The sequence below is a fragment of the Amblyomma mixtum genome, chromosome 8 (assembly GCF_055824585.1).
Source record: "Amblyomma mixtum isolate Tamu chromosome 8, ASM5582458v1, whole genome shotgun sequence".
NCBI lineage: Eukaryota > Metazoa > Arthropoda > Arachnida > Ixodida > Ixodidae > Amblyomma > Amblyomma mixtum.
In genome coordinates, this window is record NC_143019.1 from 113,769,069 (window position 1) to 113,785,813 (window position 16,745).

Genomic DNA, 16,745 nt, shown 5'->3' on the forward strand with positions numbered 1-16,745 from the left:
CAGCGAAGTGATTGTTCGTAGTCCACTTCACATAGTCACATTTGCGGTTCTACCGCAGGCCAAACTCCCTGAGGAGCCGTTTTCGAATATGAGCCGTCGCCGGGCACGTCCGCAACAAGTGCTGCATGTCACAAACATCCGGTGCCGCGCCACAGTGAGGGCACCTGTCAGTTGCTGGCAGATTTTTTTCACGCCACCGACGACGAACAGATGTGGTCAGCCGAGGTAGAAGGTGCGAACACGGAGGATTTAGAGGGCGCGTTCGCTGGGCGCAGAACTTGTCAATCGGAAACTCTGGGACAAGAACGGATCTGGGGGAAGAGGGGAAGGTGGCAGGTCGTCTGATGCGTCTAGGTGAGTCATAGCATCCTCTTGAATGTTGTGTGGATCGTGACATGACTGCGAATCTAATGTATGCACACAGGACATGAGTACTTTGCGCAGAGCAGATGAATTGATTATGTAATCTGGAATTTGCGTCGAATAGCCTTAAGCTGTCTGAGAAGGGCGAGGGAGTCGGCGCTAACATTAACTGTACTGAACGTGCGAACAAGCGGAAGGAAAGCAACGGCACTGTAAGCGGCTTGAAGTTGCAATGCCAGGAGAGTGCACGTATCCCCGGTATACGACGCGCGAGTTGAGATGCGGGTGGGAGAGACTATACACAGCAGTAACTCCCCGCTGTGCAGTATATGATGCATAGGGCTAGAATATGCACCCTTGAGGCAGATTCGTGGCTGATACCGACGGAAAAACTGTGGGGTGATTGTCAATGAGTATGGGTTTGGGTCGTCTTCATTTGCATTAGTGGTAATAGTGTGAGTCGCGAAAAGAGCAGAGAGAGTAGACAGTGCTGAACACGGCTTTAGTCTAGATAACGGATTGTCTGCGCGTGCAGAGTCCCATGGTGTTATGCGTGCGCTGAGGCCTATTTTCCGGAGTGAGGGAGATAAAAATAGGGCTGTGATCACTATCCCAAGTACCTGATTCAACAGCCCAACCAGCGTTACCAGGGCCTAACCATCAAGTCAAGTCAGGTGAATACGGACCACATCGTGGGTGGGTATAGGTATGCGAGTGGCTCAGAAGCTGAAAGAGATGATCTGAAAAGCTGACTTGGATCTGTACACTCCTTGAGGAATCGTATGAGTAACCCCACAAAGTGTGTGCGCCGTTGAAGTCTCCACCAACTAGAATAGGGAACTAGAATAAGGATATAGCATCCGCCCCGCATGCGGGAGGTGCGGGGTTCGATCCCCAGTGGCGTCTGGTACCCACCGGTGATGCAAGGGGTACAAGCTTCCCCTGGCCTGGTACTCGGTTTAATCAGAGCGAAATGCTTTGGAAATGGGTCTTTGGCCCACCTTGAGCAAACAGCAATACCTTGCGCCATGGCGTTCTTTGTCCGCAGATACCCTTGCGACATAAAATTCACTATCGTCATCAGAATAGGGATAGCCGAATTGATACAACGGAGAGAACGAACCCATCCAAGATTGGGAGATGCTGAGCCAGGACGGCCAGGAAAAGAATCCAGTATGAGGGGGATGCGTGCAAGTCTAACAAGAAGGGCGACGACCTCTTGACGTATGTTCCCCACCGTGAAAGGTCGAGCAGCGTATGTGTAACAGAACTGTAAATATATATTGCAGATTTACCTAAGCCGAGGGGGGAGGAAATGCAAAGGCGATCAGGGATAGAGGGTGAATGGTGCGCGCAGAATACTGAAAAGTGTGGAAGTGAATTATGCTCTTGCAATTGAAACGAAAATGACTTCAGCTTTCTGCCGCGAAGGCAGGACTTCGCTTCAGAGGCCTTATTAGCGAAGCCTCGACAATTCCATTGCACCACCATAGGTGATGCGCTATCCACAGCGGGGCCGAAGAGCTTCTACGATGAGGGAGGTCACCTGCTTCATGAGCGCTAATATTTTATCTACTTCTGGGGTAGTCACGGTTAACGAGTGGTGTAGCACCTGATTGTGGCCCAGCGCTTACTGGGGGTGATTCTTGTGAAGATGGCTCGCGAGTTATTAGAATTCTTCGAGAGGAGTGAGAACGACGCTGTTCCCGGCGATAGGTGAGTTCATCTACACGGCGGCGAGCCTCTGCGATGACAATGTCTGCAGCTGCGTCTTCATTCTTGAGGTTATGACACAGCTGTGAGATGAAGCAGGTGGAAGCCAATCTGCCAGCCCTCGCCGCGTTGGTGTCCGCTGTCGAGTGACCTATTGTGGCCGCCGCCAAAATTCACAGGCACAGCTAACTGCCAGCCCACGATCAGTGCTGCTTGAAGAGCACCTAGAACACTGCTCATCGGCCCTTAGTGATTACTACTCCTGAAGCGTCAATGTCTCGTGATGAATTACTCCTGATGAACTAAAGCAACATATACTTTTAGCGTCGATCAGGCGCGAACTAAAGACATCAGACAATATGCTCCGAAAATCCCAAGGCAGTGTTTATTTAGCAGTCATCTGAATTTACTATACAGCACATTTCGAATGCAATTTCCACTAGACGTTAAAAGACATGTAGCTTGCGGAGTAATAACTGAAAACTTGTTTTACAGGAGGTGAATTTCATATTTTTACCTTCTCCTTGGGACTTTGGGGCTTGGGGGGTCATTTAACCTTCTACTTGGGGTTTGACACACTTATTTTGTTGAATTTTTCATTTTGGTTAGGCTTAATGATTTGATTTTTCCGGAGTGTAACTAAGCACGAACTGAAAATTCGATACTTTTGTATGTATGCCTTGTGTGATCTATGTAATTATGTCTAGACATTCTATATTTAGTGCCTAGCGAGATGTTAGTGCTTTGATATCTTGCGCAGGATGAGTGCCTCGTTCTACCAACTTTCTTTATACCTCCAAGCCCAAAGAAATATTTTATTTTGTCGGAAAGAAAAGATTGTTCACTTTAATTATTCCAGGAGAAGTGCTAACCCTTCTAGCCGCAAAAAAACTGCTGTACCCTTGATCACTATAATTGTTGCTGGTGGAGGGCTTGCTGGTGGTGGAGAGAGTCACTTTAACGACGGCTGCACGGATTCGCAGTGCACCAGTCTTTAGGCAAGCAAAGTCACATGCAAAAACCTCCACTCACTAGCAGCGACGTCCCAGTAATATAAGAGCTAGCTGAAGGTACGCAGAGAAACAAGATAGCTTCGGCGATTTCCTGCGGCTTGGCAGCCCTCTTCTGCGGTGTCTGGGACATAAAGAAGGCCGTGCGGTCTTCGCTGAAATCAGCTGTCATTGGAGTCTCCGTCCATCCGGCTAGCACGGTGTTACACCGGATGCCGTGCGCCGCCACCTCTTTCGCCGCTGACTCTGTGAGGGCCTCAACACCGGCCTTGGAAGAAGAGTACGCGCAATAGCCAACGCTGCAGTGCTTGACCGACGTGCTGGACACGTTTACGATGGCACCGCCTCCCTCGGGCAGTTTTTTGCCACACCGGAGCATTTCCCTGCAGGCTGCACGTGTTACCGCGAAGGCACCCTAGAATGAAACAGCAAAAAACGCCTCTGAAGAGGAATTTCACACACTGCCTTGGAAAATGATGCGAAATAAAAGCAGCGCATTTCGTAAAGGAGCTTTCATAAAGTGATGCTGAACGTCGCGCTTTCTTTGCCTGTTTCCGCCATAAATGGCATTACAAATGGAAACTTGCTCGGCTACGGCTAGAGAAGGAGAACTATTTGTTCAGCATAACCTGTTCAGAATGCTTTTCCTGTTGCGTGCATGCATTAGCATTTACAGATATGCCCACACAACTTGTAATAAAAACTCTTTTGAGGTGTTTCCCCGCGATGTATAGAAGTGTACTGAAGATCAAAGCGGTAAGGAATGTTTCCGGGCTATTTTTTTTTAGCGTTAATTTGTGCGGCAAGGCGCCACACCAAAACACACAAAAGACAGAACACGCCAATGCTTGTCACTTTCTCTTGTGTGTGTCAATGTACCGCCTTATTGCACAAGTTAACATCACAGCGTCGCTCGAACAAATAGTAGTACCGGTCTACGCGACACAAAATGGTGGTACTTATTTCGCTTTCTAACTGTTGCAGGCGACATTGAGAAAGAACATATAGCCTCTGAATGTACAGCCTTTGTCAAAAGTTTGGAGCCCAGGGGGTTTACTTCTGAGCCACACTGTGTGGTTCGTAATGTATCTACAGCGCTCCAAATTTCCTGAAGGTAAAAAGATTTCTGTTCCTGCCTCATACAATGGGTATGGCTACCACGAATGCTTCAGGAGTCCCACTACAAGGCTTAGAAGCAAACCCCCTGTGCTCTAAACTTTTGACAAAGACTGTACCTTGAATAAGCCGCTGTACGTTGTGAAAAGGGGATAAATGGTGGAAGGGTCAAGCGCACGTGCGCGAAGTAGAGCTCGCCTAAGTGGTAGAAAGACATGCCACAGGACTTCAATATCGCTACACCCACATAAGTGGAGCTTGCAGACGCCGCTAAAGCATGAAGAAGGGAAATTATTCTTTTGAAACTCTTTAGGATCGCGGAGCCTTCTTGATCAACCATGACCTCAGCTGCCTGAGCTCAGCAGCTCTCTGTCTTAGAAGCGGCTTCAGCTGCCTCAGCTGCCACTTTGTAAAACGAAGCGTATGTGGCGCGCGGGTAATTACTGGAAGAACTCCGTCTGACAGCGTGTGGATTGAAATCACTCCGCGGTCCGGGCATAAACGGGTTCAAGCGACTCTCTCACGCTACGTCATTATACTGCAAAGAGATTGTCGATGTGGTTAATAAACCTTTCGCGATTAGTATGCATGCAGATGACCAGGTAATGCCAAACACTTCCCTTAACAACGTTCTCTCATAGAATAACAGAGGGGTAATGAAACTAAACTGAGAAAAGACAGTCCTACTACTTGTTGGAAAAAAATTAATCCATTTAAATTCCCTTTTTATTTCTGAGTTCCGATGAATTATGAAAATAAACGAATCTAAATATCTCAAACTAAATCTAAATATTCACAAACAACTTAAGCTCAATAGCCACAATTCTAATACTTGCAGCGAAAGCTCTGCTTGTTCCGCCGCAAACAAAATGGTACACCATTCCAGGTTAAAAGATAAGCATACGAAACTTTTATGCGGACCGAATTCGAATACGCGTGGATTGTTTGGGGCCCGCATACTACATATAATATAAAAGCACTTCAGAAAATCCAAATGAAAGCACTGCTCTTAATTTTTTTTTGCATGCACTACAGTCGGTCTATTTCCGTCTCAGCACTAATGCATTCGAATTTGATCCTAACCCTTTAGTCCCGCCGCAAATTTCATCGTTTAAATAGTTCTTAATTGTTAGTTAACCACGAATTTGCAATAAATTCTTCACCTTACCGAAAATTATCAAGAACGAGACAAACCTGACATTCTCATCCCCTTTCTCCTGCCTCGTACTTAGCAAAGAACAGTTTATTCTAGGACCCTTTGTTCGGCAGACAATTACTAATTTTAACAGTTTGTTAGCTTATAATGTACTATCTCTTCACGTTATAAGATATCATGTATAGTTGTATTTGTTGTGTTACCAGTCATTTGCTGCTGCTCGTATTTTGTTTTGCTGGCATTTTAATTTGCTTTTTAACATAGTAATGTTTTGTCTTTGTATCTCACTGCTGCATGGGCTTCGAGCCCTCCTGTATGCAATAAATAAATAAATATGCATTTACAGTGAGCAGCAATTATATGCACTCTCCGGTGTGCCATTTCTCTATACTTATTTCTTTCTTCACTGATGGCGTGCTTCAGATGCGCGCCGAATGAGATAGTTCCCGGCCTTTTATTTTTCAAATTCTACACCTCTGAGAAACGTGCAAATGTAAATACACTTCTAAGTGAAACTAGCGATGTTATGCACTGCAGTTACGGCGTCGTGGAATCTGCTATGTTATGCTCGCGCCCAGCTTCAGGCTAATTCCAAATAGGAAGCTTTTCCTCCTTTAATATATATAGATGCACGACTAGACGGGAAGGCTTATTTCGAAGGCGCCATTTTTAGCTTTTGTTAACGCGCAGTGTATGAATAAAATCAATATTTCTGTCCCGAAACATAAGAGTGATGATCGCTTTAGACAAAAGATGATCGAGGAGTGCAGGACTCTCTTTTAAGATTGTGTTCTCTGTTAAAACCTGGCGCGTCGTCACCCAATTTCGGGATATGTTCTTTCCTCAAAGGACCATGAAATTATCTTTGGTGGCGTTCGGCGCAGAGCACATATGAATGCTTTTGTATCACTCGTCAAAAAACCGCAAACACTTAAACGAGCGTCATGAACACCGAACAGATCGACCGTTAAAAATGGCGTTCCTCCTCTGTCCTCTGAACAGTACACAGTTACTTGCCACTAAATAATAAAGAAAACAGGTCATGACTGCACCCCGCCGCGCCTCATCTCACCCACTTCACTGGGACATCCCCAGTGAGAAGGAACGCCCAGATTCCCTACATACGTCACTGGGCTGGGGACGGCTCAGAACGCGCGATGAGGTGTCACCCTATCAACGCCAAAATCATTTCAGGGTCCACTTAAACAAATGTTCCAAACGAAAATTCACATTCAAATCGGTTCTTAGCCGGCCTAGGCTTTAAAGATGCGGAAGTCCATCTGATATGCCATCTACCATCCGCGCTTGAAGCGATACCTCTCAAACCAGAAATCCTTGCTAAAGACATCCTTCAGAAGCCTGACCATATCACTGGCGTCTCTTTTCCCAGGCACTCTAACAGTGCTATCCAAGTGGTTCCCGAAATCTGCCCGAGCGTATATTACAGGCAAGCATCTTTAAAGTCCCTCACATTTCACATATACACCGTGAGAAATGCCTGCACTATGAGGAGCTGCACCTTCGTGCAGCGAAATGACGTCGTTTCTACTCTGATGTGTTGAACGAACTGGCCTCACCTTGCCAACAGCTAGCCGTCTTTGACACGTTATTCAATAATGGTAATGCGTTAATAAACTTGGTGGCTCTTACCAATCTAAAACCGGAAAATTCCTTTCTTAGAGGTCATAACTTTCATAGGACATTTCACAGCACCCCGTCACTAGTCGGTAAATTGACGTCTAAGCCAGAGCCTGTACTCTATCACTTTGACTGTTTTTTATAAGAAGCAGTGGTTTTGCGCTCGGTTTTTGTCGTAGTTCCGTAGGTGGTATGTCGTAGAATATGACCTGTTTCCACAGTCTCCAGAACGCATGTCAAAAAGCTCAATATATGGTGCACTACGACCCAATTTAGCCACAAACATAGACTCCAACAACATGAGCAGCAGCTAAGGGTATACGAGCTTCGCATGTCATAGCTTCCAGCATCGAGAACACTGCAAGACGCAATAGATTTCGCGTCCGAACAGTGTTCAGGCGATGACCACTAACAGCTTTGTAGCATTTTCCACTCTTTATTGCGGGCGGTGTGCATGAAGAGGGGGATATTTATATTAGAAATTGCGCTGTAAAAATTTCTGCATTAATTACGACTTCAAAGTGCAAATTTTTTCTGCAAGCAGAAACATAGGCCTGCTCTTTCTGTCATGGTTAAAAGATACGTATACTTTTCTTGCCAAAGCAACACTGTCACCTCCAAAGGAGGGCCTCGTGTACTTTCTCCGTAACAATTTTGACAGTGTTTCATTCCTTAAGGAGAACTACAAAACCTGAGTGCACGGAGGTTTATACATTTCACCCTTCATGTCATGAGCAGTCTTCATCGCTTCCCACAGGGAAAGATGGAAAGCCTCGCCTCTGAAATCTCACCTTTAGGTTAACCCTGATGACTTCATCGAACAGGTCATCAGTGCAATCAACGATGGCTGAGAAGCCACCGACTCCGGCGGAGTTGACGACGATACTAAGCGGCTGCGGGAACATGGCGCGAATGTTGCTGAACAGCTCTTCCACTGACGCCGTCTCACCAACGTCAACACGCATGCCACAGTGTTTCGCGCCGCCTGCGTAGAGGTAACAACTGGCATCATGAGCGATGCAAGCAAACATGTATAAAATTTCTCAGATTCTCCTGTGACCAGGATGCTGTGCAGTGCAAAAATGCAAAGAGCGCCCAAACAGCCCTTTGCTAAACAGCCCGATGCGCTGATACTGCGTCGAATGAGCTAAAGTTTCATGACAACAAACGCGTTTGCAAAAGTATGTCTGCAGCTCACGAACTCGAATAGATTCAACGGGTAAGCTCTTGGGCAATTAAGACAGCTAATCCTGATCGCTAAACAGCACGCATAAGCAGGAGTCTTAAGCAGTTTTTTAAATTGCTGTTATTGAAATATATTGAATAGTTGGGCATACTGCAGCCTTTAAACATCGCTTCTGCGGGCTCACTTTGAGAAAAAGCAGGGCGCATCTAAGGGTACTGCCCGCACAGACAAGTTGTACACTGGGGGCTCAACATCGATAGAGTGCCCCGGCGAGTTCGTTAATGACCACAAAAGATCGAGCATTACGAGGAATCTCCCGCAGCTCCTGGTCCTCATCACCACGACGATTTAACTCGCCTTGATGTCATCCGTACACTGATCTTGGTGGTATTGCGCGCCTATTCCACGTTGCGCAAAATAAAAGCAGCAACCATTTAAATGTGCTTTCTGTCAGCTCAGGGTTCCAAACTGTTCGTCGTCGGAACCAAAAAGCCCTGACTACGCGACAACTGTGGACCAGCCTAGCACCGCTACCGACAGAGAGCTCAGCGGCCTGGCTCACCTTCGACGAAGCAGCCTCAAGCGGAAGCTACAAACCGCAACCAACACAAAGAAGCCGGAACCTGACAGTGGGATGAACAAAAAACAAGGCGACGATCACTGCCGACCGACAAGCATCATTAGACGGTGACAGCGAAATCGCGCTCACAGGCACAAGCGCAGATTACTCTATTCTGAGCGGGCAGCTAGCGGTAGGGCTGAATAAAGTGGCGCCGAACTGGGCAGCATCAAAGGTTCTCACAGATGGAGAACATACGATAACGCCGATTGGGGAAGAGATATAAAGTTGGAGTCCCGACTCAAGAACGCACTTACCTTTGCACTTTCATAGTTTCGGATCAAGGTTCTCATGGCGTCCTCCTCGAGATGGACATGCCAGGAGACAATGGCAGGGTACTTAACCTTCAATCACAGTCTATGTGCTTTCAACATGTTTGCCACAGACAAAAAAGGAAGCCTTGGAATGCCAAGGCAGTTACGGATTGTTGAAAATCTCATTACCATTCTGCCTACAATAAGCATCATAATGTCCGTTAGTGCAAGTTAACTGGCTGATATTACTAGAGTCGCTGTAGGTAAACTACTCCTCTTGCTCTCAAACTGATCGTAGTGACTATCCGGGGCTCACCTTCGACTGATAGTAGCTTTGATAGAAGTTGGCGCCACTAATTTCGGCGTCGAACCAGCACATCAACGAGGGTGCAATCATGGCTTCATTTTACAAGATTATCAAGTTAATAACGCTTTGAGCTGCACATCTTCTGAGATAAAGGTGCCTTCCTATACAGCCAGCAAATTCAACGGAGATTCATGTAAAACCTGCATTGTGGCAAGGGAATAAAGCAAGGTTCAGAACTCTTCTGGAGCGTAGCAAGCAATTCTCGTCGTCTTCACGGATTATGCAAACACCCTATGTGAAACAAAAGGCTCTCAAACATAAAGGAAGTCGACCTTTGCGAGAGTCCTCCCATTGTGTACCTTACAAATAGTACGACTCAGTACGGCAACAAGCAGAAAAAAGCCTCGATGACATCGTCTAGTCATCCCGCATTTCATGGCCAACCCCTTCCGCCTTACTGAAGAAGGACATCACTTTAAAAATCTACGTCTACAACCACTGGCTCAATAGCGCCGACAAAAAAGGTGTTTACCCCTGGGTAAGAATCTACGGCCCCCTGAATCGCTGCTGCCACGCGTAGTATATTTCGTCCCCGGATATAAACACCCGCCTCCAGCCAATAGCGAAGCTGTAAAGGGGGTTCGTTGATTGTACATCTTCCCATAGGGGTGCGCAAACAATACTGCAGAAGGGACGACGAAGGACGACAAGTGCGAACTTTCAACCAAAAGTTCATTTTCAGCAGCTAGTACCGGCAGATTGACGTTGACGAACGCAGAAGAGAGGACTGCTTTCAGAACAGGGGATGTGCTTTACGAGTTCAAGGCTATACACATCGGTCTATGCAGGCTGTTCACACAGGATATTTCTTTACCCGCATCGTCCAGGCTCCTGTCGCTTAGTTGAGCACATTGCACATGGCATCTCACTGTTCACTGACTTACTGTAGAGCCAGATTACAGGACAAAATCTCGTAACACCGATAACAGTCTGTTTAGAGTTTTTAAAGTAGATAACAGTCAGATTAGAGTTTTCTAGGCTCGCAGAAAAATGTCCTTTTCGACAGCTGGGTTGGCCGTTTTCGAATGTCTCCTGCGATGTTTGAAAACCGGATCCTCCTCTGACCCTCTAGATCTTAGAAATTTGAGAAAGCGAGAGAGAAACTTTCTTATTAAACCGAGAATTTAGCGGGTGTTTAAAAATCGCTGGCTTGTTTTTCTGCATGAGGACGCGAATTTGGGAGATAAATACGGAAGAGGAGTGAATGAATGGACGGAGAGACAAAAGACGAAGGAGAGACAGAATGGAAAAGCAGATGAAGCGGTAAAGGCCACCGTTAAAGGCCACCAACATCGAAGATGCGTTCGGACTTTCTTCACGGAATCTGATGCGTCCCAAATGGCTAAAAGATTTTCTCCCGAAGAAACGTTTCGGCTGTGGAGCTTGCGGACACATCACTGCCAATTTTTTTATTTAGTCGACCCACATCTCAAATCAAGACTCCCAACCAGAATTCCTCGCCATCTGGAAATACTTTATCACGGGCTTCCCCTAAACGATGCATTTACAAATGGCCTACGATACCGTTCCGGCAAAATGAACAGTCTGCTTTCTGACAACTGCGGCTCGACTGAAACTGTGAAACATATCCTGCTTTCTATCCAGGCTTCCTAGACACGTTTACTGGAAGACAAACACATGAACGCGTGAATTCTGATACATCTGGCTTGTTTAATAAAGTTTAAAACGACAGTTTCGTTTACGCATAAGAATAGCAGTACAGCTTCCTGCGGGTCACGGTCTATGTTAGCCAGACGGTGTTTTTTAAGATGTGTCCTGCTAAGCAAAACTGAAACCTACTAATCGAAAGTTACGAGTTCGGGTTTGGGTTCGCATTCTCAGAAAGTTAATGTTGATGCCAAAGATCCTGTCCACAGCAGATGAAATGAAAGTGATCGCTGAAGCCATACCTCAGCTTCCGCGATTAAAATAAGTGCACGTGAACAGCTAGAGCACCGTCTGCTACCTTACCACCAATACCCCACTGTCGTACACTCACAACTGACCTTTTGGATGCTCCAGAACTTCAATCTCCACGTGCGTGCAGAATGCGTGCCAGGTCACCAGGCGCTAGGAGGCAACAAACCTTCTACTGCCTTCGCTCGGGACTCGTTCCAGAGCAACCTTTTACCTTCGTGCAGGATTACAACCACGTGAATGAGTAAGGAATTTCTCCACACAGAGGGAAGACGAATACATGTGCCACAATTTTGCGGGAAGCACTACCATCTCCCTACACAATGGCACGCTCTCTGTTCTGCGCGTGACACTTCACGTTTTATCACGTAAAACATCAAAACATTCCAAGGGAGAATGTCGGACTTCATAGACGAAGCACTTGACTTCAGGTTCATAAAATTAATGTCATACTTAGTAAAGGCGTCATATCGAAACTTTTAAAGCCAGCAATATAAGAAAATTCGTACAAAAATTCCTTCATGCATACTCACCTGGAAGGGACTGCGCCACTTCTCGGGCTGCATCAACACGCCTGCTAGCGACCACCACTGTTGCACCCTGGGCAGCCAGGATGCGACAGACGGCTTCTCCGATGCCGCTGCTGCCACCCGTCACTAGTGCCAGCCTTCCACTCAAAGACATTGCACACCACGGCCTGCTTCCTCGAGTTGTGTTTTCGACGCGCCGCTCGTGCGCTCTTCTCGTCTTCCCGTGTAGTCTATGAGGGCTCACCGGCTGTAATATGCTCGGGAAACCTCTGCAAAATGGTTGCAGCTGCATCCGTTGTTCATCCGCCGCGGCCATAAAGTCACTCACCCAGCACGTACGCCAGCTCGCTTCCTGCGGTAATCCGTTTCAACAATGGAAGCTACTGCGGGCGCTGCTATGTGAGGACTAAAAAGCGGGCATAAGCAGTATAGAATGTACATGTATCCAGTGGCGGTCCCAGAGAGTGATTTTAGGGGGGGGGGGGGGGGGGGGTCAGACCCGTATACTAAAAAAAAAGAAAGAAAAACACAAACAATTTTTTATTTCTTTTATTTACACAAATTTTCTGCGCCTTGTTGCTGAAAAATAAATGGCGAACGATATAGATGTTATATCATAACTCTTTCCTTGAATGTTAGCGATTACGTAAGCAATATCCATTTAGATACTTGGGGAAAGCAGGTCGTCGGCTGAGATATTCCAGCACGGCGTGTCCAAGGGGGGCATTTCACGAGCGGGCCTTGCCGCCTTCATTACACATTTCGGGGAAGGGGCTCTTGGTCCCCTCCGACAAGGCAGCTGGTCGGCGCTCCTTGTCACGCCAGCAAAAGGTATTATACCCTGGCTGGCGTCGCTGTGTCCCATGGTGGGATAAAGACTTGAATCCGTGTCTCCTTGCAGCCCCGACAAGGTTGGTGGCCACCGCAACCTCAGGTGAATGGCACCGCCGTCGTCGCCGCACCGGCGCCAGGGCAATAACACGGTGGGGGCACAGCAGGAACACGGTACCTCGAGAATCCCTACGAATTGTGCTCGTATAACTATCAACGTGTAAAACGTGGAATTGTGTGGAATAAGTCAGCCGCTAACAAGGTGAACGTACAAAGTAGGGGACCACTTGACGCATCACAGACGAAAAAGCTTTCCATTTCTACGTCAAAAATTACATCTCGCCCTATGAGCGCCCAAAAACGCATGTTCGAGAAAATGTGCAAAGTGTTTTTTTTTGGGGGGGGAGGGGAAACCACCCCCTCCGCCCCCCCGCCCCCCCTTAGGACCGCCACTGCATGTATTAGTCTTTTTCTATATATTTTGTGTATTTGTACCGGTATCGCTTAGAAAAAAAATGAATGTATCTCAGTATCGGTATCAAAAATACGTTTATTGAGTATTGAGTATTGACAACCGCCCCCTCCGCCCCCCCGCCCCCCCTTAGGACCGCCACTGCATGTATTAGTCTTTTTCTATATATTTTGTGTATTTGTACCGGTATCGCTTAGAAAAAAATGAATGTATCTCAGTATCGGTATCAAAAATACGTTTATTGAGTATCGTTAATTTTAACGATACTGCATTATCAAAAGTGCAGAGAACACAAAAGGGAAGATCTCTATCCCAGGAACAACTTTAGTCACTTATCTTTCTTTGTGGGATCCCCTGGCCTCAGCTATTTTTTTTTTCTTCAGCCTCGCGTAATCACGCCGATGCCTTCTGCCCTGTGGTAGGGTGTCTTCTCAGCATTTTAGGGTGCGCGGACGGCATTATCCTTTTTATCTCCTTGTCTGGTCTGCTTCAAGCAGAAGGCATCTTCGCTTCAAAAGGAGAAAGTCCAGCCTTGCTTGTGTAGTGTAGTGTAGTCTTCGAAGGCGCTGCGTCGCGAACGGCTAGCGGTACGCCTCGGCTCAGTCCAGAGGCAGCGATCAGTCCCAGCGGCAGCGATCAGCGCACACGCACGAGCGTCGGCGCCGCTGTCTTCGTCCTCTTCTTCCTTACGCCAGCCGCCCAAGGTTCGGGAGCCGAAGGCCTGTCTTACAACTTTCCCCGGGCGAAAAGGCGCCATCCTGGCGGCCTAGGGTGATGTGACGGTGGCGGGGTCGTAGTATGATTTGAGGCGGTCGGTGTGGACAATTTCACGGCCTCGGCGACGATGATCAGTAGACGGTGTAAAGAGTTCGATGAGGTAATTGACGGGGGATGTCTGCTTAAGAATGCGGTAGGGGCCCTGGTACTTGCTGAGAAGTTTGGAAGAAAGGCCGGGACTTGAGGAAGGGACCCAGAGCCAGACCAAAGAGTCAGGACGATAAGTTGGAAGAAGGTCAGAAGGATCACGGGTGCTTTTCTGCAGCTGCTGGGCGTGTGAAGTGAAAACCGGGCAAGCTGGCGGCATTCTTCGGCATAAGTGGCGGCTTGAGAAAGAGTCGTAAATTCAGAAGCATCAGGGTGGTAAGGGAGAATGGTGTCCATAGTACAAGAAGGCTCACGGCCGTAGAGGAGAAAGTATGGAGAGAATCCGGAGGTGGCTTGAGCAGCGTAGTTATAAGCATAGGTGACGAAGGGTAGAACGCGGTCCCAGTTGCAGTGATCGGAAGCCACATACATGGCCAGCATGTCGCCAAGAGTGCGGTTAAAACGCTCAACCAGGCCATTTGTCTGCGGATGGTAGGCAGAGGTGGTGCGGTGGACGATGTTGCATTCCTGAAGGAGAGCTTCGACAACTTCAGACAGAAAGGCTGGACCTCTATCACTCAGCATCTCTTTGGGAGCACCATGGCGAAGAATGATGCGATGGAGGATAAAAGATGCAATGTCGTGGGCGGTACCAGATGGTAAAGGCGAAGTTTTGGCGTAGCGGGTAAGATGATCGATGGCGACGATGATCCAGCGGTTGCCGGCCGATGTGCTGGGGAGAGGGCCGTAGAGGTCGATGCCAACACGCTCGAAGGGCTGCGCCGGGCAAGGCAGCGGTTGCAAAGAAGCGGCGGGTCGGCGAGGTGGGTTTTTTCGGCGCTGGCATGCGGTGCAGGACTGAACGAACTTACGCACATAACGGTACATCCCACGCCAGTAGTACCGATGTCGTAGGCGGTTGAAGGTCTTCAAGAAGCCGGCATGGGCACACTGGGGATCATCGTTTTACCGAGAAGTGTCTCCGCACAGGATGACAGTTGGATTTTAAACACCATGGCTTGCCGCTCTAACTTGAGGACATCAATGAACCATGAAAAATATTTATTGTTGCGTGCGTGGTTTTCAAACGAGCGGCAGGAACGCCGCCGGAAAGCGGTCACAAATCAAATTTTATCACTTTGAAAACAGGTAGGAACCGACTAGGAAAATACATCGCAAAAGCATTATTGCAATGGCACCGTTTCGCTATGTTGTGTAACCAAATCTTGGTCTCTACTGCACTAAGTTATAAAGAGTGCTTTGATGGGTTTTTTCCGTTCATAAAGTCGGATGTAATGAGGGCCTCCGCCATGCGCAAGACAGATTCGAGCACGATTCGTGCTTGTGGTGCTTCACAAGCAGTTCTAGAGCAGTCGCTAGTGGCGTCGACATCGGCAATCGGTGGGCTCGTTGGCGAAATCACAAGCAGAACATGTGAATTGTAATCATGCCGGTAAAACGCAACGTCAGGTTGTACTCCCAACCTGTGCTCATGGAGACGAAATTACTGGTATAAAATCCCTTGCGAATAATTATTCACGCTGCGCGACGGTTGTTTGAGCCGATTTTGAAGATCACTAAGGCTGCAGGTCATATTCAAAGCAAAAAAAAAAAGAACCAACGTATGCCCAAAACATTGTGTCTTTACGTCTTTAATCAAAATGCTCTTTTCGGAACTACCAGGCAATAAAGAAACAGTATTTTATTTCAGCGCATTCATCGCCAGGAGCTAAAAAATTTTGAAGCGTAAAAAAAAGTAGAACAAGCCACCTGTGAAGAGGAAAGCTGACGCTCCCCCGACAAATTGCCCTAAAAAAGCTTCTCTCCCCTTTGTGGAGTAAACTTCCGCAACCCGAATGGGCAACCTAATTGTTAGGTTTGTAGCAAACGGTCTGCATTCCTTAACGACGGTTGAGTAGCCAGGCTTCATTGGACTCACCCCTGGTAAGCTCTCTGCTCTATAGATAAAAATTATGTTCACAAGGCAGCATTCCCCTCATTACTTGTAAGCTTTCGCCCAGGAAGAAGGGGGATTTCGCGGCGCATGCTAGGGTGGAACATTTATGAAGAATGGTACAGAATGGTAATCGGCGTTCACTTGAAGCTGCCTGCGCAGGACTACTTTGCGTCGACCGCTGATATCTTGAATGCCAACAGCGCAAACGACGCAGACAAAGTAGAAGAACACACAGGACGGTCGGCAATCTGGTCGGTCGGCAATCTGGTCGGCACCTGACCGAAGCTTCATGGGGGTTAAGCCTATTCAGTAAGTAAACCCTTTGTGTACTGAAACAAGCAGTTACGAAAACGCGTGGTAACTCATGAAGCACAATCGTTGAGGGTTTTTTTTTTTTCAGATCGATGGCAACTCTCCCTGTTTATTTTTTTGTTTTTTGGCTTTCATGTGCACTGGCCTCCAAAAGGTTGGTTTCTTTATGGGAGTTTAACCTCAGACAGCCATTAAAACTATGAGGAATGCCATAGTGAAGGGATCCGGAAATTTCGACCACCTGGGGTTCTTTAACATGCACTGACAACGCCCAGTACATGGGCCTCTGGCGTTTAACCTCCATCGAAATTCGATGGCCGCGGCCGGGATCGAACCCGCGTATTTCGGGTCAGCAGCCGAGCGCCGCAATCACTGAGCCACCGCGGCGACGCAAAACATTCGGTGTACGCTACACATACGACTGAGTCACAGAAATACTT

General features: G+C 47.5%; 1 protein-coding gene across 1 annotated transcript; it reads right to left on the minus strand.

Annotated features, from left to right (window-relative positions):
- Window positions 1–3,084: 3,084 nt before the first annotated feature.
- LOC149334000 ((3R)-3-hydroxyacyl-CoA dehydrogenase-like) lies at window positions 3,085–12,023 on the minus strand. Its single transcript, XM_089556167.1, has 3 exons — window positions 11,873–12,023; window positions 7,788–7,981; window positions 3,085–3,501 (listed from the first exon to the last, which is right to left on the minus strand). The coding sequence occupies exons 1-3, from the start codon at window positions 12,021–12,023 to the stop codon at window positions 3,085–3,087; spliced, it is 762 nt and encodes a 253-aa protein (XP_089412293.1).
- Window positions 12,024–16,745: the final 4,722 nt, after the last annotated feature.

Excerpts from the sequence above, each read along its gene's own strand:
- LOC149334000 (XM_089556167.1), bottom strand. The coding sequence starts at position 12,023 with ATGTCTTTGAGTGGAAGGCTGGCACTAGTGACGGGTGGCAGCAGCGGC. Across the intron at positions 7,982-11,872 it reads AGTGGCGCAGTCCCTTCCAG|GCGGCGCGAAACACTGTGGC; the intron begins GTGAGTATGCAT and ends ACCTCTACGCAG. Across the intron at positions 3,502-7,787 it reads TCATCAGGGTTAACCTAAAG|GGTGCCTTCGCGGTAACACG; the intron begins GTGAGATTTCAG and ends GTTTCATTCTAG.